General features: G+C 52.2%; 2 protein-coding genes across 4 annotated transcripts in view; one reads left to right on the top strand and one right to left on the bottom strand.

Moving 5' to 3' along the window:
• The window catches only part of ATP6V1C2 (ATPase H+ transporting V1 subunit C2), a 56645-nt gene extending 38846 nt beyond the window's left edge, over nt 1-17799 (top strand). For 2 of the 3 annotated variants that reach the window (XM_024737702.1, XM_024737703.1), the window contains exons 6-13: nt 3231-3322; nt 4681-4779; nt 5389-5457; nt 7366-7458; nt 7572-7665; nt 10972-11069; nt 17116-17248; nt 17523-17799. In XM_024737702.1, coding sequence (XP_024593470.1) covers nt 3231-3322; nt 4681-4779; nt 5389-5457; nt 7366-7458; nt 7572-7665; nt 10972-11069; nt 17116-17248; nt 17523-17612 — 768 coding nt within the window. In that variant the 3' untranslated portion in view covers nt 17613-17799. Of the gene's footprint in view, nt 1-3230; nt 3323-4680; nt 4780-5388; nt 5458-7365; nt 7459-7571; nt 7666-10065; nt 10204-10971; nt 11070-17115; nt 17249-17522 lie in introns of all 3 variants that reach the window. The other variant, XM_024737704.1, reaches the window with a different exon arrangement.
• A 436-nt stretch (nt 17800-18235) lies between these two features.
• The window catches only part of PDIA6 (protein disulfide isomerase family A member 6), a 31290-nt gene continuing 26703 nt past the window's right edge, over nt 18236-22822 (bottom strand). Inside the window, exons 12-13 of the mRNA XM_024737716.1 lie at nt 19336-19432; nt 18236-18734 (exon numbers count right to left, since the gene is read on the bottom strand). Coding sequence (XP_024593484.1) covers nt 18666-18734; nt 19336-19432 — 166 coding nt within the window. The 3' untranslated portion in view covers nt 18236-18665. The remainder of the gene's footprint in view (nt 18735-19335; nt 19433-22822) is intronic.

Here is a 22822-nt window from a genome sequence, read left to right as displayed (position 1 = left end):
CCACTGCAGTCCTGTGCATCTCCTGCTGGCAGCCTGGCGCCCGGCCTGTGTCTCTGGGAGCACGGGAGGGATCAGAAGGCTCTGGAATCTGGGTGCGGCTCATTGGGTCCCAGCCCCTCCTGGAGCGATTGGGCAGTGATTCTGGAAGGCCCTTCGAGGAGGGGCTCCCAGAGCACCTGTGCCAGGTGTGGCATCCAGGAGCGTGTTGTGCACCTCCACCCCCAAGCTGGAAGCACACAGTAGTTTGTGGGACTGGCCGCTCCCCGCCCTGCTCTGGTGAGGCCAGGCCGAGCCAGGCAGCATGGCCAGGGCTGTGCCAAACGTCCACTGGGGACAGCGCTCGCCGGCATGGCTGTCCCGGGGATGCAGGCAGTGAGGAGGGTTCCCAGAGTGCATCGGGGCGTCAGCTGAGCGGGGGAGTAGAGCAGTTGTAGAGGACAGGACCTGGCTTCTCTCTAGTCCGAGGTACCCAAAGAGTGACTTTGGCAGGAAAGCAGGGTGGAGAGGAGGGCACTGGTTTGGAAAGCGCTCCCTGTGTGCCTGGAGCCATGCTGGGCTTTTACTTCCCACATTACCCCTATGGGGTAGGTGTCGCCTTCCTCTGCTTTCAGATGGGGAAGCTGGCTGAGAGGTGGCGTGGCATCCCCCAGGACCTGCAGGTGTTGAAGTATTGCCCTGGGATGGGGATGCAGGTCTTGGTTGGGCCGTATGCCTGGCATCACTTCCCAAGGAAGCCCTGGGCTGGCTCCACTGCCAGGAATCAGCTTTTTGAGGCCGGCCAGACAGAGTCTCCGGGTATTGTCTCCCTCACCCCGTCCCGCCCCAGGAGCACTCGAGCGCTGCCCTCAGCACTGGCTCAGGCCTCTTCCCCGCATCGCGAGATCTAAATCTGTTAACTAGAGACGTCCTAGTCAGAGGAACTCCCTTTTCTGAAAGCGCCCAGTGTCTTCTAGGTGTCCGAACGGGTCTCCCCACCTGGGAGGCGCCCTGTGCTGACACTCTCAGGGCTGGGCCCCCGACCCTCCCAACAGCTGGGAACTGAGCCCACCTGCCTCCCCTAATGAAGGGGAGCGAGGATGGGGACCCAGCCCCTGGCTGTGTCCATCTCCACGGGCTGGGTCATGGTGTATTTCCAAAAAGGCTCCCAAATCTCACCGGCATAACATAGCAAACAGTTTCTATGCCTACCGCACGCATGTCCACGGTGCTCGGCGGGGGCCTGCTCCCTCCAAACCACTTGGGCAGCGGCCGCTGGCGTCTCCACCACCTGAAGCATCTCTGGGTGCTGTGCAGGGAGGTTCACGGGGTCTCAAGGCTTTGCCTGGCGCACCTGCCCCTCGTTGGTGGGAAGTGCATGCCAGCCACATGCCAGAAGGGGCAGGACTGTGGGAGCGCTTGGCTCTGGACATGTTCTCGAAGCACTGCCTCGTGCTGGCCGCTCTGCCCAGAATCGCAGAGATCACCCAGACCCAGTCTGCCCTAGAGGGGCTCAGTCTGTTGAAGAAAGGGCTCACCTTTCTGGATGACCTGCTCTGAGGACTGTAGCAGCTCATGGTAATTCCATGGCACTGAGCTCAGAGAGGTTCAGGAGCTGACACCACGTCACACAGCCAGAGCTGGAACTGGCATTCAAATTCGGGCCAGACGGGTTCCCAAGTCTTAGTTCCTCTCGTTGTTTTGCGGGTTTCTAAACACTGTAGTTTTTCTAAAACTCTGTAGTTTTTCCATGGCTTGTGGTAAAATCAGAAGAATAAAGATGACACAGGATTTTTTGTTTGATGTTTTTTCCTTTAAAAAGAATACAAATGTATAAATCTTATTTTAAAAATCAAGATCTGTGGCTCGTAGCCATGTCAATTTCCTGATTACGATATTGTACTCTTGTTATGTGAGATGTTAGTAATGGGTGAGATGGGTACATGGGATCTCTCTCCTGTGATCGATAATCATTTCAAAGTAAAAAGGTTCTAAAAATTGTAAAAAAAAATTATAAATCTTATTTTAAAAATCAAACAATCAAAATCGAAAGATGAAAGCCCCGCCCCATCACCCACACGTCCCCTCCCCTCCAATTGCCACTCCCTTTAATCTCCCTAAAGGTAACCAATGTCTACAAGTTTAAAGTGGATCCTCTCATCTATATTAAAAGTATATATATTTCAACTCAAAATTACATATCCTGCAGATTGCCTCCTTTTTCTGTGTAGTGATTCCTGAGACATTCCCGTAGCAGCAGTGGTGTGCTGATCTGTTGTGTGTGTTGGTGCGATGTAAATGTCCCCTCTGCAGCCGAGGGCGGGCCACCAGTGAGGCGTCCCTGAATGTGTTTCCTCCCGGTGGGACCAGCCCTCAGGCACCGTGTCGCTGGCACAGTATTCCGTGGTGTGGGTGCCGTGCTTTGTCGGGCCAGTTCTGTGTTCGTGGACCCTGCTGTTAAACTGTGAGCCAGAAAATCCCCACAGTTCCCACGTGCAAGAGGGGTTCGCTGCTGTCGCTGAGCCGCTGGCTTCAGCGACCTCGAGATACTGATTTGCAGTGATTGTCGTAACAGCTGCTGAGTTTTGAGCACTTCCGTTGAATTGGGCCTGGTGAGCATTTTTCTTTCACTGCTCTGTGGATGAGTTAGCACCCCGGCTGAGCAGGTGGGGCACCTGAGGCCAGGCATCTGGAGAGCTGAGCCTCATTTCCCTGCCCACCGCAGGAGGGTATCCCGGACGTGCTCCTGAAACTTCCAGAACAGGGGGATATCCCTAACGTCAGGCTGGTGACCTGCCTCCAAACTGAAAAGAGCCTTCCTACGTACACAGAACAGGAAGGGGCTGCCGTGGGGCACAGCTGAGCCTGGAGACCTGGGTGCTGGTCAGGGCTGGGCTATAGCGGGTCCTCCGAGAAGCCGGGATGGGAGTCAGCCCGAGCTGACCTCTAGCAGAGCCTGAGAGCACATGGAGTTGGGGCCCTGGGGGCCCTGAGAGTACGAGATGGGCTTGAAATCGGGACAAGACTCAGCTTGCTGAGTGATCCTAGAAAAGCCATTAATCCCTTCCCTGCCTCCCAGGGTGAGCTCACTGTAGGGTCAAATGCTGGAAGGTCTGGGAGAGCAGAGGGGAGAAAAACGTAAGCCATCCCGGCAAACGGGCGGGGTGCAGCGTTTTCCTTAAGTGCGCCAGGAGCAATTTGTGGCAATTTTGAAAAGTTCAGCCAACTCTTTAAACTCTTGCTTTTCCAAATAGCAACTGGCACAGATTGAGACGGACCTGAAGTCTCGAACGGCCGCCTACAACGCTCTGAAGACAAATCTGGAGAACCTGGAGAAGAAATCCACGTGAGTCTTCGGGGTCCCACGCTCCTTGCAGCCTCAGGGCCTGGCCAGGGCAGCGTCCAAGCCGGGCTCCTGCATGGGCCTTTCAGATCACTGGGTGAGCTGGGTGTCTGTGTCTGAGAGAGACAGCCAGCCAGCTAGATGGACAGACAGACACGGAGACACTCCTGCCTCTTCAGGAGTTACGTGCTGGACAGGGAGGGCCAACAGTAACAGTGGTTAATTGAACATACACGGAGTGAAGGAGGGGAGGGTGAAGAGGGTCCGACAGTCTCCATCTCCCTCTGATGTTTCTCTTTTTCTTCTTCGGATCAATGTTTATTAAGTACCCACCATACTCAGGCCTTATGCTAGGCCCTAAAGATACAAAGCAGAATAAAATATCATTTCTGCACTTGGAGAGCTCACAGTTATTCACTCAACAAATATTTATGGAAAGTCTGCTTTGCGCAAGGGGTGCAGGTGTAAGATAAGGTCTTATAGATAAGACCGGACAGATAAGGTCTGATAGCGTAAGGAGTCCTGGACAGATGGGCACTGCAGGGTGCCTTTGGAGAGGGACCCTAAGGGCCTTATCAGTGATGGCTGGTCGGCATGGGGAAGAGGGCGGCATGGGGAAGAGGGCGTGTGGATTCCAGGCGGGGCAGCCTAGAGAGCCCTGTGGGACGGCTTTTTACCTAAAGCTTCCGGCCTTGACTAAGGGCTCGAGAACTCTTTCCTCGGGAAGTAACGTGCACTTGGGTATTTAACCTCATGGCCTACGTGCTGATGCTACAGACCGTCCCAGTAGTTGTGTTTTGGCCCATTGGCTGATACAATAGCCTTGATCCCTGTGCTAAAAATACCATGACCTTGATGAGACAGGTTCCACTGGACACACGTACAAAGCTATTTCAGGTGAAGGTCCCCTGGCTGCTGGACCTGTAAGGTGTGTAAAGTGAAACGGAGCCCTCTTCTGGGCCTGTCTCTGCCCGGAGTGGCCCAGGTGGTGGCGTGAGCCGACCGCTGTGTTCCATTTGGGTAACATAAGCTTCCTGGCGCCAGCCATCCCCTCCCAACAGCCGGTGGCTTGCGCCGGGGCAGCGCAGCTGACCGAGGTGTTGGATTCAGCTCGGGTGACTGGTGATAGGACCTGGGGTCCCGCCAGGCACCGCAGTTCTGGGCGCCCAGACACACAGCCGGGGGACACTTAGCCCAGGGCCCCCACCCCTCCCCAGGAAGCATCCTGAACCTTCCTGTCCCCTGCTGTCCCAACACCTGCGTGTCGTGGGAGTGCTGGGGGTCTGGGCATCCCACAGGCCCAGGGATGCCTCTGTGTGCTTTTCTGCTGATCACAACCCCTTTGTCCCACGTGGATTCAGGGGAAACCTCTTCACTCGGACACTGAGCGATATTGTGAACAAAGAAGACTTTGTGTTGGATTCTGAGTATCTGATCACACTTCTGGTCATTGTTCCCAAGTAAGTGGACCAGGAAGGTGAGTGGTTTGGGGTCTCCATCTGGGTTGGTGATCACAGAAGGAAACTCGTCCTGCCCAACAGAGATGAAGCGGGAGTCCCCCAAGGCTAGATCCGGAGACCTAAACGGCAGCTGTGGGGTGGTCAGGGGAGCAGGTGACAGTGCCTGTGGTGGTAATAGTGACAGAAGCGGTCATTTCTCGGGCATCTGCTGTGTGCCCGATGCCACACGCAGGAGCTCGTTTCCCTCACAACACGCCCGGGGTCAGGCAGGGGCTGTTACTGTTCCCTTGTCCTGCGGCCGGAGAGGTCAGCTGGTTTGCCCACGCTCACACAGGGCCAGGATCAGAGCCCCCAGCAGGAATCTCCTGAGTCCTTCTCACGGCCGCTCCATGGTGCCTGGGGCCTCATGGGGAGGCTAAGCCCCAGATGGGGCTGGGGACAGGGGTCCCAAAGCCCACGGCAGTGCCTCAGGGGATGTTTGGGGCTCTGTCTGGTCCCTAGCCCTGCTCCTCTCAGGCCCTCAGGGAAAGGGGCATGCAGCTTCCTAGACTCTTAGGACACTCCACAGTCTTCTGCAAAAAATCACTGAACGATTCTGTACTCTCACAGACCAAGCTATGTACAATGGCAAAAAACCTACGAATCCCTCTCGGACATGGTGGTCCCACGGTCGACGAAGTAAGTGAGACCTCAGCTTGGCCCCAGGGCCTGGGGTGTGGGGGGGGGCATGTGTGGGTGCTCTGGGGCACCTAGCCACCAAACATGCCCCAAGAGCACAAGTGCCTTCAGCCCTCCACACTTGTGCCTTCACAGCCACACACTCAGCCACATGCCAGACTCCCTCCATCTTTTAGCATCCCGCTTCCTTGCCCCGTCCTCCGGGAAGCCCTCCCTGACTACCTTCCGGCCCTCGGGGCATGCAGGGCCTGCGCTGTGCTCTGCTCTGCATTCTCAGCTTGGCCTGGATTCTTCCCCACCTGAGGGTCAATCAAGAGCCTGGCTGTGATGGCCACAGAGCCCGAACAGGGGAGAAAAAGAGTCTCGACGTGTGGCCTGCTGGGGTCAGAGCAGGAGCGGCCAGTGAGGGCTGGAAAAGTGACAGCAGAAGGGATAGAGGAACATATTTGAACCGTGAATACCACACAGCTGGGAAAATCGACAGTTTAGCGTTACGGGCATGAGCGAGGATAAATCTCACTCTGTGGTGGTAAGCGGAAAGCAATGCAGAAAGGGACACACAGCACGAAGCCATTTATTTAAAATCTAAAAATGGGCAAAACTAAACTGTATGTGACTTGGGTAATGCAGGTGCACGGAATTGTGGGTGTTTGAGGATGAGAAACGCCAAACTCAGCACAGCGGTGACCTAGGGGTGGGATTAGAATGAGGTTGGGGAGGGCATGTGGGGCTTCTATTGTATGAAAATTGTTTTATGTCTTAAGCTGGGCGGGGAATACATGGGTATGTATTCTCTGTGCCTTTTCCCATGCCTGAAATAGCTTGCACTTTAAATGGTTTCTCAATGAGTCTTGGGCAGCCCTGCCCACTCCCATCCCAGCCCAGAGGCCTCTGGCCTGGGGCGCCTGCTGGCTCTCCCAGGGTCCCAAACTCACGGGAGAGAGCAGTCAGGAGCTAAACTGAAGGGTGCAGGGCCAGGACAGTCACAGCCTGAGGTCACCAGGGGAGGCTGGAGGAGGAGGGCGTACAGGCCGGCAGAGGAGCTGGCCCTCGACGCTGGCCTGCTTGGCAGGAGCGTTCACTGCTCTCCAATGCTGGCTCTCCATGACCAAGTGCTGGGAACTCCTGCCAGGAGAGGCTGCTTCAGGAGGTGGCTTGACTTCTCAGACCAGAACCCCCAGGCCCTCCATTGTTGGGGGGCACCTGAGAGTCTGCTGAGCTTACTCTGGAAAGGTTTCTGGAACCTGGGTCAGCCCCTATGGGTGTGGGCTCGGAGAAGCAGCAAAGGTGACCCGAGACCCTGCTTGGGCCCAAGGGCTCCCATTGTCAGGTCATCTGGCCAGCGGGACTCAAAGACGCTCAGACCACGGGCCCCAGTGACCCCCACATTGAGGACAGCAACCGCAGTGGTCCTGCATCAAGGTGTGCCAGGGTGACCGTCTCTAATTAGAACATTGTGCCATTGGACGTGAAATGCCCATGTGGGATGGTTTCCACCATCTGGAACCTTTTCCTCTGCTTCGTTACAACCACAGCGCATGAGAGCTGGCGCGCCCCGCTCGGCACAGCAGGTGACCAAGACCTGCGTGCAGCTTCCTCTTGGCCAGTTCATGACCTGGAGCCCACCCCAGATCCGAGCAGGTCTCCAGCGTGTGGGTCACCCCTGGAGCCCTAGCCTGGAGGGTGAGAGAAGGAGAGGAGACGCCGGGAAGGCGCCGGCAGCTGACACCGCGCAGCCAGGAGTTAGGCGCTAGGAAGGGGCGCCCTGGCTTTCTCCACCCTTGCTGCCGCCAGGGCCACCAGGCTCCCCCTGCGGCGACCCACCCCGCCGGGGAGAGGACCGGCTCCTTCCGGCCCAGCTCCGGGGCCTGATGGTGAGTCCAGTGAACAAACGCTTCTCTCCCACAGGTTGATAGCTGAGGACAACGAGTGTGGCCTCTTCACCGTGACTCTGTTTCGAAAAGTGATTGACGATTTCAAAACCAAAGCCAAAGAGAATAAGTAAGGGCTGGCCTCGGTGGGTTTCTCCGGGTTTGGTTTGTCTCCACGGGAGGGGGGTTCTCTGCTCTGACTGGAAGCTTCTTAGCAAAAGCCTCTCCTTTGCTTGTTTTAAGGTTCACTGTCCGTGAATTTTACTATGATGAAAAAGAAATTAAAAGGGAAAGGGAAGAGATGACCAGACTGCTGTCGGATAGGAAGCAACAATACGTGAGTCTATGATACAGGCCCCGAGGATTTTCTTGAAGGCGTTGGCTGGTGCCCGCGCACCCAAGGCCTGGAGCAGAAGGGCCCCGCCTAAGGCCCAGCACCCACGCCAACATCCCTACTAGCCCGGTGCACACTCCTGGGGCTGCCAGACAGGGTCTGGGGGAGGGTGACAAGTACCGGTAACCTGGAGGTGACACATGAGCCGTGAGCCCTGCTGTAGGAGATCTCACCGAGCCGGCACTGCCCTCCGGGAAGGAACTCTTAGCTCCATTCTGCAGAGGAGGAAGTGAGGCTCTGAGAGGTGAACAGGCACTGGCCCTGGGAGAGGACCCCACCTGGCCGCCTGGGGACGAGCAAGGCTGTCAGGGCTCCGGGCAGGAGCGCCTGTGCTGAGAGTGGCAGGGCCGCCGCCTTGGAGAGTGCAGCTAGCCGTCACCCGAAGCCCTGGTCCGTGTGACGTCCAGGCGTGCTGTGACATCCCCGTCACTGGCACCTGTATTTACCTCCCCGGGGCTTTTAGCAAAGAGTGGGTGCTTATCCTAGAAACTTCCAACCACAGCCACTCAGAACCTTCTCATGTGTGAGGGCAGCTGAGCTCAAGAGAGAGAAAAAACAGATTTTCATTTTTGAAATGTGAATGGTGTAGCCTTGAGAAAGTCGCTCTGTAGAATGGGCACCTTCGGGACTCAGCATCCTTCAGCTCAGAGCGGGGCTGAGCCGGGGGCATGTGTTCAGGTCCCCTGCCCTACAGTCCCCCCAGGGAGGGTTCTCAGAGAAACTTCCAGTTCAGCCTCTAGAGTAGAGAGGAAGGGAGGGGTGAGGAAAGTTGGTGTGTAAACATGAAGCTGTGAGTGTGTGTTTGGGTGAAGAGCCAGTGCCTCCCGTGGGGCTGTGCCTGTGCCCCGGGCCTCCTCCTGCCTCGGGCTGGGGGATTCTGCGCATCCCGCCTGACCTCTCTGGGTCCGTGGCCTTTGCACAGGGACTGCAGACACCTGGTCCCATCAGGAGTGAGAACCAGCCACGGGGCCCCGGAAATGGGGTCCCCAGAGCCCCACTGGATGGACCCATCCCCCTCTGAGGAGGAAATGGGAGCTGATCATATAAAACTGCCTGCGAGGGATCTCAGCCCTTCTGTCCCCGAGGAGAAAGGCACGCGCGCGCACACGCACACATACGTGTGTGGACACGTGTGTGCGTGCCAAGGGAACACACACTTCTTAGATCCACAGTCTGTCGGGCTTGGGCCAAGGCTCCCGGGCCCTTCCTGAGACTAAGGACTGAGCTGGAGCCCTATGGCCCTGGCCTCGGACCCGACTCACCAGGCAGGAAAGATGCTCACCAGCAAGAGCTGAGATCCAAAGGGTTTCCTCCTTCACCCGAGCTCGCCCGGAACCCTAATATCCCAAGAAGGTTCCAGCCTTCTCTTTAGCTGAGCCCTTTCCCCGCTTGCTTTAATCCTGGCCAGAGCCCCCAGCGGTGTCTCTGGAGGGAGCTAGGTGGTGGCACCTTTCACAGGTGACCAGGGGCGAGTCTTTGGCACCCACCTCCGTGCTGGCACAGACCCCCTGGGGATCAAGGTGATACACCCGAGCCCAACGCCTGTGCCTCTGTCTCAGGTTGCTTGCTGGCATTTTTTCGTGTGGTGTAGACTTCCGCTCCCTGGCTCCCCCCGGGAGCCCTGCCCGGTCTCCGTGGAGGGGAAGTGGAGCTCCGAAGGACAAACCAACTTGGAAACTTGTAGTTGCCTGCGAGGCTCTTGCTGGGCGCCAGCGAGCAGGGGTCAGCTGGGCTCAGCCCTACCCCGGCTTCTTAAGAATCTCTTCCCCCCTTTAGGCTTTTTGGAGGTGCACAGGACCAGCGTCCTGTGTCCGTCCTTTTGTTACCGAGGTCCTGGGTGTCAGTTCCCTTTGAGAGCACAGAATGGGATTTTCCCGCTCTTTTGCACCTGTCTGCAGAGAAGGTTGATAAAGGGTCTAATGTGTGCTAACAGCATGTCTGGCCAGTTTTCTGCATGTAACATGCTTAAGTGCGTCCCGACGGCCAAGGAGGCTACTGTGAGCTGGACTTGGGAGACACCCTGACTCAGCCCAGACAGCCCGGAAGGCGGAGCGGGTCGCACCAACGGTCCAGGGAGGGGCAGCTCCTGGCCGAGGCCAGGCCGGGGGAGGGGCTGTGGGCTCTGCCCCTGGAATATGGAAGCCGAGGACTTGAACACCCCCGCCCTGGAGGGGGAGTGCCAGTGGCACCGGCACACCTCCAGTCCAACCAGCACGCAAGTGCTGAGGGTGGGCCGGCATGCCTGAGCCCACCTTCAGGTGCTTTTCAGGCCGTGAGAATGATTTCTGTTTGTTTGTGATACATGTTTGCTGAAAGATTAATAAATCATTTCTGTGCCTTTAGCAAACTTCCTGTGTTGCTCTTAAAAAGGGATCATCCACCTTCCCGGACCACCAGGTTAAGGTAACCCCGCTAGGGAACCCTGATAGGCCCGCTGCGGGGCAGAACGACAGAGAGAGAGAGAGTGAGGGCGAGGGTGAGGTAAGCATCTCCCCGGGAGCCCTGGGGTTCCTCGGCTCGCATGTCCTCGCCCGCGCAGGCATCTTTGGAGAAAACAAATCCTTGCGTTTCCTGTTATCTACTGTGGCTTTTGAGGTCTTAAATTCAGGGATTCCAGAATCATGCCTTCCTCCTAATCCGCAGGGTCTCTTGGGAGCTGCCTCTCCCCCTCCCCCTCCCCCAGCAATGATTGGTGCTTGCTGGCCAGGGTCCCTTTGTCCTGGCTGGCGGTGGCTGGAGCTGGTGATGGGGCAGCTCAGCTCTCTTCCCCTGGGTGCCCGCCCCTGACCCACCCCTGACCTTTGTGGGCATCCGAGGAGGACCAGCCATACCAGCATTAGCGACAGCGGCTGTGGCCACGTGCAGTGGGGCTGTGAGGAACCCCCTGGAAGTGGCGGCTGGTGGATGATGCGGGGACTTGGAGTGGAGCCTTCGAGAAGGGGGGCTCCTTGGCGGCGCAGTGTCAGCCAGAAGCCTGCTGGCTGCCTTCTGAACGCCCCCCGCAGCCCGGTGGGTGATGGCCCCATGCGTGTGCTGGCTGGCAGGCCCACTGAGCTGCCCCAGCGCCAGGTGCCCTGGAGAACGTGGGCCTGGGCCTCACCCTGGCCTCGTCGGACCGACTCGCTGCTCCTGCTGGCTCCTGGGCGTTTCTTCTCAGCTCGGGGCTTGCTCTGTCAAAACCCACGTCCTTTGTTGGCCGGGCGTTGGGTGGAGTGGCCGGGAGGGGTCACCGCACTCCTGTCCCTGCAGGGCCCGCTGCTGCGATGGCTCAAGGTGAACTTCAGCGAAGCCTTTATTGCCTGGATCCACATCAAGGCCCTGAGAGTGTTTGTGGAGTCTGTGCTCAGGTGCGTGGACGAGACGCCCGCCCTGGGCTGTCCTGCGGTGGGCGGGCGGGCGTAGCCAGCTCCGGGGCCACCTGGGCTCTGCCACCCCTCTTCTGGCCCCTCCAGCCTCCTCTGGGACACGCCCTGGCTTTCCTACCCTTTTCCTCTGCAACTCCTGGCTCTTGGCAACAGGCTTAGGGTTTCCTCCGTCAAATAACCCTTCCCTCAGTCCTGAGGGCCCCTGCTGTCCGGTGCTCTGGCCCTTTCCTGCCGGTCATGGGGCTGGTGTCCTGCTGCGCCCACCCCGTCTGTGCAGCCCACCAGGGGCCAGTGGCTCCTGGAAGAAACACCAGCACCGACCGTCTCCATCCTTGAGCTTTGAGGCCTAACCCTCAAGGCCGCACAAAAAGTAAAACCCAAACCAAACCGAACCAACAACAGCTAAACTTACTTTACCTTTTTTTTTTTTTTTAAACGCAAACTAGGTTCACTATTTTGTAGAAACTGTAGGTAATCCCAAAGAGTGAAAGCACCAAGAGGAAACACTGCTAACATGCTGGTGTACCAGCATCCTTCAGAGTTTTGGGGTTTGTTTCTTTAAATTTGCAGACATGCGTAACTGTTTTTAACTTCTTATTTTATTTTGGACTATAGCCGATTGACTGTGTTGTGATGACAGTTTCAGGTGCACAGCAAAGGGACTCAGCCACACATATGCATGTATCCATTCTCCCCCAGACTCCCCTCCCAGCCAGGCTGCCACACAGCATCGAGCAGAGTTCCCTGTGCTCTACAGTAGGTCCCTGTTGGTTATCCCTTTAAGATATAGCAGTGTGGACATGTCAATCCCGAACTCCCTGACTGTCCGTTCTTCCCACCCTTCACCCCTGGTAACCACAAATTCATCCTCTAAGTCTGTGAGTCTGTTTCTGTTTTGTAGATAGGTTCATTTGTATCATTTCTTTTTAGATTCCGCAGATATGCATAATTTTTACAAAATTTTTACAAAAGTGGGATCAAACAGGAAATACGTGTTGAAGCCTGCTTTCTACTGTGTTTGAGCATATCCCGTGTCCTGAACTATGGGGGGGTCTTGGCAGCACTGCTCACGGCCGCTGCCCCCTTCTCCCAAAGCTTGGCCTGCTCTGGCCTGCAGGCTCCAGGGCCCCTCGGCCCCTCTGGGGTGGTGTTGCTGGGCCCCTTCCACCAGGCTGACTGCCCTGCTCTCTCTTTCCTGCCCAGGCTTCCTAGGTCTCTGCTGCTGTGTACTTCCCGACCGGCTTCACTGGGTTCCTGACTCATCTTCCCTCGCCGTCCCTTCCTCCTGATCTCCGTTTCTACCGGTGGCCTCAGGTCCTTCCCCAAACTTCAGGGCCCACTTGGACACCTCCGCTCCCTCATCCTCACGTCCCCTCCCACCTCCCTGCACCTCACGCACCCCTGACAGCGCTCCATCCTGCCTTTGCTTTCTCTCCCGCCCAGCTGTTACTTGGGCCCCTGCGTTCAGTGCATCCTCCACGTGGCTGCCAGTGTGGTTTTGTCCAAATACAGACGGGCTCTGAGGGCGGTTCCTCACCCTCTCAACCATCTCAGACCCCTGTAATGGCAAGGATTGTGGCGCTGGGCTGAAGGGACACTGGAACCCGGAGTGTTCCAGCCATCGACATTGTAGACGGGCCCCAGTCTGTCCCTGCTCACCTTGAAAATCAGGAGTTCTCGGGCCCAGTGTGGCAAAGCCTGCCCATCCTTACAGGATGCCCATTTTGCTCAAGTGAGAGGTCAAGAGGGACATCCCTAGTATCTTGTTTAAGCTCGGTAAAACTGAGTATACGCAAAAATAATTCCTTTCAAAACTATCGATGTATCACATTTTCAAAAACGACCTTTTATTTCTCCTGAATACTTGTAATACATGAACACTGTAAAAAAAAAAACTTCAAGTTCAGAAATATGTACTGTGGAAAGTAAGTTCCTTGCAGCCCCACTGCCCATAGATCATCCCAGTTAATGGTTTCAAGACTCTTCTCATCCCCCAAATGTCATCACTTACACTTAACGTTCCGCAACTTGCTTTTTTCGTCTGCTTTGCGTTATAGTCTTATCAGTATGCATAGAGATACTCGCTCCTCCTTAACGGCTTTTTCATATTCCATCTTCCATCGTATGGAAAGAGCATAAGCTAAGAAAACAGATGTTAAACCAACAAGTTGATTAGAGCAGACGGGTAAAGTTCGCCTGTTTCTTGACCCTCCGACCCCACGCAGGTCTTCTACCCCGGTTCGCACTTGTTGCTATGTCTTTCCTCAGAGCTGGTTCTGTCCTTTTTCCCTACCCTGAGAGCTGGAGGGGAGGGTTGGGGTGACTTGGCCTCACTGCCTGTCACCCAGCCCAGAGTCAGACAAAGAGGAGGTGCCCCACGTTTGTGGCCTGAATCAAATCAAAGAGAAGCAGATCAGTCCTCAGCTGAGGAAGTGCTGGTTCATTCTCAGGGTGAAGTGAATCAGGGGCTTAAATCACCCAAGGTGAGAATGGAATCGGGCCCTGGGTGAGCGGTGGGACCATGGCGAGACCGGAGAAGCCGGTAGCTGGGTCATTAGTCTGGATCTTGGGGGAGGTCTAGTGGGGAATGGATATTAGGGAAGCACCAGTGATGACTGATGTGTGTGGATGGGTTCACCTACAGAGTCGCTTAGAGGGAATGTACCAGCATTTAAGGATTGGAAGCAAAGAAGCCTGTGTGATGTCAGAGGCCGGAGGAGGGAGAGGTGGGTGAGTCAGGGATCAGAAGGTTAAGGCTTTAGCTGTCTCTGGGATGGGGCCGCTGGGAGGTCATTGGTGTGGGCAGCTCGAGTGTAGTGGCTGAACGATGCTTGGGTGACGTAGGACACTGGGTGCTCTCGGATGTGGGGTGAGAGCAGAAGGGAAGTCAGGGAATTTTTAAACAGGGCACGATGGTGCCACGTTTGTTTGTTTTTTTCTGGACATGTAGAATTTTATTTTTTAACATCTTTATTGGAGTATAATTGCTTTACAATGGTGTGTTAGTTCCTGCTTTATAACTAAGTGAATCAGTTATACATATACATATGTCCCCATATCGCCTCCCTCTTGCGTCTCCCTCCCTTCATTAGTCTGGATCTTGGGGGAGGTCTAGTGGGGAATGGATATTAGGGAAGCACCAGTGATGACTGATGTGTGTGGATGGGTTCACCTACAGAGTCGCTTAGAGGGAATGTACCAGCATTTAAGGATTGGAAGCAAAGAAGCCTGTGTGATGTCAGAGGCCGGAGGAGGGAGAGGTGGGTGAGTCAGGGATCAGAAGGTTAAGGCTTTAGCTGTCTCTGGGATGGGGCCGCTGGGAGGTCATTGGTGTGGGCAGCTCGAGTGTAGTGGCTGAACGATGCTTGGGTGACGTAGGACACTGGGTGCTCTCGGATGTGGGGTGAGAGCAGAAGGGAAGTCAGGGAATTTTTAAACAGGGCACGATGGTGCCACGTTTGTTTGTTTTTTTCTGGACATGTAGAATTTTATTTTTTAACATCTTTATTGGAGTATAATTGCTTTACAATGGTGTGTTAGTTCCTGCTTTATAACTAAGTGAATCAGTTATACATATACATATGTCCCCATATCGCCTCCCTCTTGCGTCTCCCTCCCACCCTCCCTATCCCACCCCTCTAGGTAATCACAAAGCGCCGAGCTGATCTCCCTGTGCTATGCGGCTGCTTCCCACTAGCTAGCTATTTTACATTTGGTAGTGTGTATATGTCCATGCCACTCTGTCACTTCGTCCCAGCTTACCCTTCCACCACCCTGTGTCCTCAGATCCATTCTCTACATCTGTGTCTTTATTCCTGTCCTGCCCCGAGGTTCTTCATAACCACTTTTTTTTTTTAGATTCCATATGTATGTGTTAGCATACGGTATTAGTTTTTCTCTTTCTGACTTACTTCACTCTGTAGGACAGACTCTAGGTCCATCCACCTCACTACAAATAACTCAAATTTCGTTTCTTTTTATGGCTGAGTAATACTCCATAGTATATATGTGCCACATGTTCTTTATCCATTCATCTGTCGATGGACACTTAGGTTGCTTCCAAGTCCTGGCTGTTGTGAATAGAGCTGCAGTGGTGCCATGTTAAAGGGGAGGGTGGCGGCTGCAGAATTCCCAGCACGGAGGGTGCAGGTGGAGGGCTCACCGCCAGGGGGCCCGGAGGGGAAGGAGGCTCTTCTACTGAGGCGTCCAGGAGGGGGCAGCAGGGGGGCGGCCTGGAGGAGGAAGGAGCGGAGAGCCGACCCGCCGTTCCTGGAAAGCAGGTTCTGAGCAGGATGGGGAGGTGTTCACTAAACTGACCTGGAGGGAGGACTGGCAGGGAAAGGGCTGGAAGGATCTGGAAGAACGTGCAAACCCTGAAACCAAGAGGGGAGTGGGCTGAGAAAGGGGTGCAGGGCGTGGAGGCTGGATGAGGGGCAAGGAGCATTCGTTCAGCCAGTGCTGATGGGGTGCCTGTTATCCGCCGTGCACTGGGGAGCCGTGAGTGAACGAGACGGATGCGGACCGCTGCCTGCAAGGAGCTCACAGGCTGGTCAGGGGTGGAGAGCTCAAAAGACGGGGTCCTTGTTCAGGAGAAGGACAATCTTCCAGAGCAACGTGCCAATGAATACGGTGGGATGACCGGATTGGAGGGTGGCAGAGGCAGGTTCTGTGTCCGGGTAGCAGTGATGGTCTAGCAACTGCATCTGGGAGCTGGAATGCCATCTCCTGGCATACATGTTGCCTGGTCTGTGAGATTGGTGACTGTCGCCCTTTGAGAAGGCTGCAGACTTCCCTGTAGTAAGCGGGTAGAGAGCTGCGCTGGTGAGGTCGAGGGTGTGGGGTGGGTATCCACAGCACTGGGAGCTCGGGGAGGAAGTTCAGGAGGGAAGGCAGGGCGAGGGTAACTGTGCGTCCGGGTAATAGGGGCTGGAGAGCTACGACCCTGTCCTCAGCGTCATCTGGGTGACCAGAGCTTTGGTGACAAGGAACAAAGAAGGAATGAGGGCGGTCCGCTGGGCCATCCTCTCACCCACGATCTAGCCCAGGTGCCCCCGCCATCCCTGCCGGCATTTGCCGGCCTCTGTGGCCCTCGCCTCTTGGGTTTGGCGGGGCCCCGCTCACCCAGTGTTCTAAGGCAACGGGACTAGGTGCGTCTTATGCTTGGTTACAGTGAAGCAATTAACAAATGGCCCTTTCACGTATTTACTTCACCTTTCTGCAGATCCACCAGGAGACCTCAGGACTTAGTGAACACTTTGCACCATTAGCAGCCAGAAATGAGGACGGGAGAGCCAGGGGCTGGTTTATGGGCATTGACTGAGAATTAAAACTAAGTAATACTAACAGGTCAGGCAGTAAAAGGGCATCTTAAGGCCAGCTTTCACATGCTGGGCTCCGGCATGAAGAAGCACAGGTGATAAGTATCGAACATCCAAGCCTTTGCTCACTGGTAGTATAGACATGTATTTTAAAAACACTGAGAATCACAAAATGCACGTTTACTGTTTATGTAGTACTCAGTGTAAACATTTTAAGTGTTCTGAGACGCGACCAGCAATCGGTCTCAACGGTACTCATGCATACAAAGTCCATTTAAAGTCCTTTCTGTCCTCCCAAAACTCAGCAAAAGGAATCCACAATCTTGATAAACCAGATTTGCGTGTGTGTGCGTGTGCTGCTTTTTTCAGTGGAGAAAAGTATGTCAGCTAAGCTGGGTTTTAGACGAAGGCTTTGGAGTCAGAATATTTAGTCAAACAGCCTCCATTCAGCTTGACCCCTCACCACCTGATGACACACGCCCCGGAGACCCCGTGGCTCTAGAGTCAAAAAGCTGTCACCATCAGAAGTGGGCGAGCATATTCTAGAGATCTTTCCATGCACAAGGATCTAACAATTAGTCTCACTTCTGACCGCAGACACTCCACTCGAGTTTTCTTTTCCTGAGCTATGTTGCCTCGTTTTTCATTCTTACTACAGTGTCAGGTTCATTCTACTCATATCTGCAGTAACTCCTCTACACTTTGAACAGGTATGGATTGCCAGTGAACTTCCAGGCGGTTCTCCTCCAGCCTCAAAAGAAGTCATCCACCAAACGTTTAAGAGAGGTTCTGAACTCCGTCTTCAGACATCTCGATGAAGTTGCAGCCGCAAGTATATTGGATGTAGGTATATTTTTATCCAGAAAGAGCTGCCTTTCTACAGTAAGGTCAGCCTCTCCACGTGGGAGGTACTTTCCAAAAGTGGTACCTGCCAGACTGTTAGGAAAATCTACACTTCACAAATGTGAAAGTTTAACAAGAGGCTGTGTGTGTGTTTGGGGTAGGGGGCGGACTGTGGGGCAGAAAATACAGTCAATGCCTAGAGAGCTTTCCTCAAACAGAAAAGTAAAACAAGAAACGAGTTTATGCACTTAGAACGTGACCATGTCTTTTGCAGGCATCCGTGGAGATCCCTGGATTGCAACTCAGCAACCAAGACTACTTTCCTTATGTCTATTTCCACATCGACCTTGGTCTTCTTGACTAGAAAGATGAGCCGGCACCGCTAAACTTGCATATTTGTGCAAATTACCACAGACACTTCTTTCCTTTAGCCAGAGAAGAGTTTAAGAGTCCTAGAGAATTTAAATTTTTAGAGAAATATTGCTCACAAAAATTAGTTACAGTTGTATTTATTTTTTTTAAGTTACAATAAAGAAATGTTCTCAATCCTTTGAATTGTCTCTTCATTTACATGCTAACAGAATTCAAAGCTTCACTTTTCTGAATGTTTTACATAAATGGGGACTTCCTATAAACTGCTAACCTGCCGCTTATTTCATGTCTTAAGGGACATTTTGTGAGGGTTTAATAATAGCGTATTAAAAACCGTGGGCTAACCGTATAACCAGCTGTATACCCTAGTAGTCGCTGGTGATGGCCCAAAGACAAGACAGTGGGGGTGGAATGCAGTTCTCACTCGACAAACCATTGTTTTTCATCCTTCTATATAAGCTCGCTTTACGTTTCACACTTACAGTTGAAACTCAGCCTTGCAGGACACGTGTAAAATCTGTGTGGTGGCAGGCATCCAGATGGTGTCATGTGAACCACAGGTTTACAGGGAGGAGAGACATCAAGGTCATCCCTTCATAGTACTAATTTACTGAATTTAGGATGTGGACACTAATTTCATACATGTATTGGCATTGTCCAAAATAGTTTTATTCTTTAATGGAAAAAAGCCATTAATATTCAAAGGAAAGGATCACATTAAAAAACTTGGTATGTAAGAAACAGCCTCCAAGAACATTCAAGCAGCAGTCAGAGGGAGGGAAAAACGCTAAAACAGCCCATCAGTTTTCTTCAAAATATTATTTGACAGAATACAACCCAATTCACCGGCTGTGACAATTCACAGAATTTTTCATTGTTTTCTTGAGACGCAGAAGTTCACTGTTGCAGTGTTTTCAAATGACCAATCAGTGTTACTTCTTGGTTAAAAAGGCCACTGGTAGATCCATCTGATTGGAAAGAACGTTCCTTCACTGCTGGAAAATCCGCTCCCAAGAAAAGAAAACCCGAGTCTGTACGGCACCTCTCATAACTCATCTTTCTCCAGGTCGTCGAGCTCCACGTCACTCAGGTCAATGTCGTCCTCCACGGGAAGCTGTAAAACGGAAAGCCACCATCAGGCCCTGCAGGGTCTACGCGGAACCACAGACAGGGCGACCCTGGAAGTCTGGCATCTCAGTTTACAGAGCACTAAACTTCCAGAGGGGCTCTGGTCACAAGTTTCTCCCCAGTCCAGCTCCTGCTTTTAAGTTTGCCTATTATTATATAGATAGAAAACTAACAGCTATTTAACTGGTCCTTTGGAGGGGGCTGGGCAGAAGTGTACCGGAATAAATGCTAATTTCAAAGCTACAATTTTGTACTTCTCTCAAAGTTAATGAATTCTAGCTTAAATGTTCACTTTACAGGTAACAGGAAAGCAACCTCACTGAAATCTATCTCGGTGTCTCTGTCGCGAATATCCTGTCACGTAGCACCGTGTAATATGGAGGATGGGATGAAGGGTCTTGCGACAAAGAACACCCCGAAAGGCCCGTGAGGTTGATTCTTCAGGTTATGCTCACGGCAAGGCTTAGGTGTGATGCAAAGGTCTTGTTTACAAGTAGCAAAGATGTACAGGGATCGGGAAAGTAAGGGGCTGGACCAAAGCCCCGACAGCAAGTCCTGCTCACACACAGCTCGGTCCCGGGACTCACCTCGCCGTCCTTGCCGTCCCAGGGCTCTCTGGTGCTGATGGCAGGGAAGACCCCACCTCCTACGGGTGCTGTAGATCCACGCCCAAAAGACAGCTCCCTTAGGGGAAAACGAGCAGAGCACGGGTGTTAACGACTGACTGCTGGTGCAGATGAAGAAACAACTTTTCAAAAATAAGGATTTCCCTACTCCCTGCTATGTTTGCATAGAGGCATTTCTCACCTCTCTCCGTGGAAAAGCACTTCATGAACAGTATTTTCAATCAGGGACAACAATGTAATCAGATGACAATACAATGACATTCCTGACTAAGGCCTTGGCAGTAGGTAAAGCCAGGTACTACCAATAATTAAAACAAAATAGCAAACATATCTTGCTAAAATACAACTTAAGTGTGTAAAAACGATCAAAGTTGACCCAGAACATGGTCTAGACCAACACTAACACTTGATTAACAAAATTCCACACTAACTTTAGAAAGGCTTTTTGAAAGATGGTACCTTAAAACTGAAATCCTTTTCTCAGATTTCTAACAGGAAGCAGAACCCACAGGCACCACAGGCCCCCTCAATGATCTATAGGTGATGGTGGCAATTTTCACACATGTCAAGCTTTCAGACAGAAGAGTTGTACCACGAAACAGCGTGTTAGGTTTTGACTTTGGCAGGTATTGATAAACATTTCCCTGGAAGGATGTAGAGGCGATCACCAGACTGTGAGCAAGGCTTCTTTATAAAAGGAGCCTCCAGATATCCTCGGTGAAGGGTGCTTAGAATTAGGAGTTTGGGATTAACATTTACACACCACTATATATAAAATAGATAAACAACAAGGTCCTACTGAAGAGCACAGGGAACTATACGCAATATCTTGTAATAACCTATAACGGAAAAAAGAAATGGAAAAATACATATATAGATAAATACATGCATAACTGAATCACTTCGCTGTACACTTGAAACTAACACATTTGTAAATTAATTATACTTCGATTAAAAAAAAGAATACGGGTAAAAGAAAAACAAACAGGACATCAAGTTTCCTGTATGTGTCTGACAATAGTTACTGTGCATAGTGGGAAAACTGGGTAATTTTATCCATTGCTTTCGGCTACTTGGCATATTTGACAATGTGTATCAGTGGTTCTGAAATTGAGGGCAATTTTTGCCCCCAGCGGACATTTGGCAATGTCTGAAGACATTTTTGATTGTCACAACTCAAAAATCACTGAGTGTGTGTGTGTGTGTGTGTGTGTGTGTGTGTGTGTGTGTGTGTGTACGCTGCTGGCATCCGGGGGTAGAGGCCAGGGATGCTACTAAACATCCTATAATGCACAAGACAGACAACTACCCGGCCCAGAATGTTGAGAGCGCCCACGCTGAGCAACCTTGATGTACACACACCAGTTACATTCAGAAAACAGGATTATAAATATGTAAAAGCCCACTTCACCACCATTGCATGAACTGTGCTGTATGGGTAGAACAGAGGTATTCAGCGCAATAAGTCAGACCTGTGTCACACGCAGGCTACTACCTCCGCCAGAACGGCTCAACTTACTAGGGAAAGGCACAGGACAATCCAGGCTCTGGTTTATGTGGGAAACACAAACCCATGTATATAATAAAAAGTCAGCAGTTCTGCTTCTTACTAGTTCTGTGTCCTTAATCAGGTTATTTATTATCTCCGGACGTCAGCCTCTAGCTTCCTACTTAATAACGTCAGCGGCAAAAGCAAACAGACTAGAGGAAAGATGTCAAACCTTCAAAAAGGAACAAAACCTTGAGGGCAGAGAGTTCAATCATCATTTAAAAAATAACAAAAAAGGTTTTTTAATTACTCAATTACGCACTTGCCTTGCCCTCTGGCTCCATCTTCCTTTTAGGCTAAATGCTAACAGATCTCTCTTCTAACTAAGAAAGCCTGGAGAAGCATGGCCACCGCCTTCAAACTGAACGGCCACGAACGCAGATACCGGCTTGGCCAGAAAGTTCGCTTGACATCTTACGGAAAAACGTGAACGAACTTTCTGGCCAAGCCAATATATGACTCAAGCCCTTTTTCACTTCTGGGGGCATAATGCACAATTATATACTTGCCTTTTCTGGCTGCTACTCCAATAGAACATAACATGACTTTTTTTTTTTTCCACACCGTGCAGCTTGCAGGACCTCCGTTCCCCAACCAGGGACTGAACCCAGGCCATGGCAGTGAAAGCCCGGAATCTTAACCACTAGACCACCAGGGAACTCCCATAACATGACATTCTTAAGGAAAGATGCAGAAACCACTAATGTCACCTTGGGTTGACCACAGTGTCCAACTGCTGCCCCTACATTTATAAATTGTTAGTTTAGCTTCACTGTTACCATTAACTTCTATGGGCTGTTTGACGACCTGCGTATACGCACTGATGGTTTTTGTCCTTGGTTTTCCAATAGCCACGCAGAACGTGGCAGGTGTGTGGTTTTTCAAGTACGTACACTGGTGCCTCTCGCCACCAAGCAGATGTACCCGCCAGCTCTCTGCCAGGCCCCACCCTGGCCAGCTGGAAGCAGTCGCCTCACTAGTGACATGCTCCGTACAAGTTCAGTCTCCTTAGAAAAGAAGACTCACATGTGGCTAGAAACAAGCATACTGCCACGTTTTGTTTCCTTCCTATTCATTACCGCAGACTTTTCTCCACTGGTAATCTGAGGTTTTCTGTTAACTCCAAGACACAAAGTTTGAGAACCAGTGACCTGTATGATCTCAAGCAAAAGTAACTGTCTCAAGTTTACAACATGCTATTGTTCCTGGAAGCATTTACCTCCTCTGTACTTTACGTGAGTGCAGAGGCTTAATCTCAAGGTTACTTACTACTCTCCTATACTCAGAGCTCTAAGGTTTTCTAGATTGGAATTCGCTGTTGGAAAAGGATGAAGCACACTTATGAGTAGTCTTCCTGCCAATGTCCCTGAGGGTAGGGATGCCTTTCCTAACTGAAACTGTTCCAGAGACAAGAAGTCAATCGTTCATTCATAAATATTTACAAGAGCTTATTACCAGCCAGGCTCTACAATGGTGACTAGGGGTGAAGTTTTGTGTAAAAGATTCAAACTTTGTGGAACTCACAGTTAATAGGGAAGAGGCATTAATCAAATCACCACAAATCTAAGAAAAAGTATGGGTTAACATTCTGTATTTGCCTAAATGACGACTAAGTCAGTTTTAGGATGAGTTGAACAACAGGGCAGCTTAGCGAGCTCTGTAAATTGGTTTTGAGTTTGAGAACCTATCATATTGTTTGCACGTTTTGGAGTCACTTCAGTAAGCGCACTCATTTTCAAATAACTACATTCTAAATCCAGTGCCCAGGGGTGGAAACTCTATCACCTGAAGTCAGGGGTACAAAGCATCCTAGGGTGGGAGTGGGTGAGACGGGACTGCTTGTAGCCCATATGAGACCTTTTTTTTTTTTTTTTTTTTTTAATATTTTTTTGGGGGTAA

This window comes from Neophocaena asiaeorientalis, unplaced genomic scaffold (genome assembly GCF_003031525.2).
Source record: "Neophocaena asiaeorientalis asiaeorientalis breed wild unplaced genomic scaffold, Neophocaena_asiaeorientalis_V1.1 scaffold396, whole genome shotgun sequence".
Classification (NCBI taxonomy): domain Eukaryota; kingdom Metazoa; phylum Chordata; class Mammalia; order Artiodactyla; family Phocoenidae; genus Neophocaena; species Neophocaena asiaeorientalis.
The sequence above is the reverse complement of the archived record's forward strand: the minus strand, read 5'-3'. Positions and strand labels throughout refer to the sequence as shown.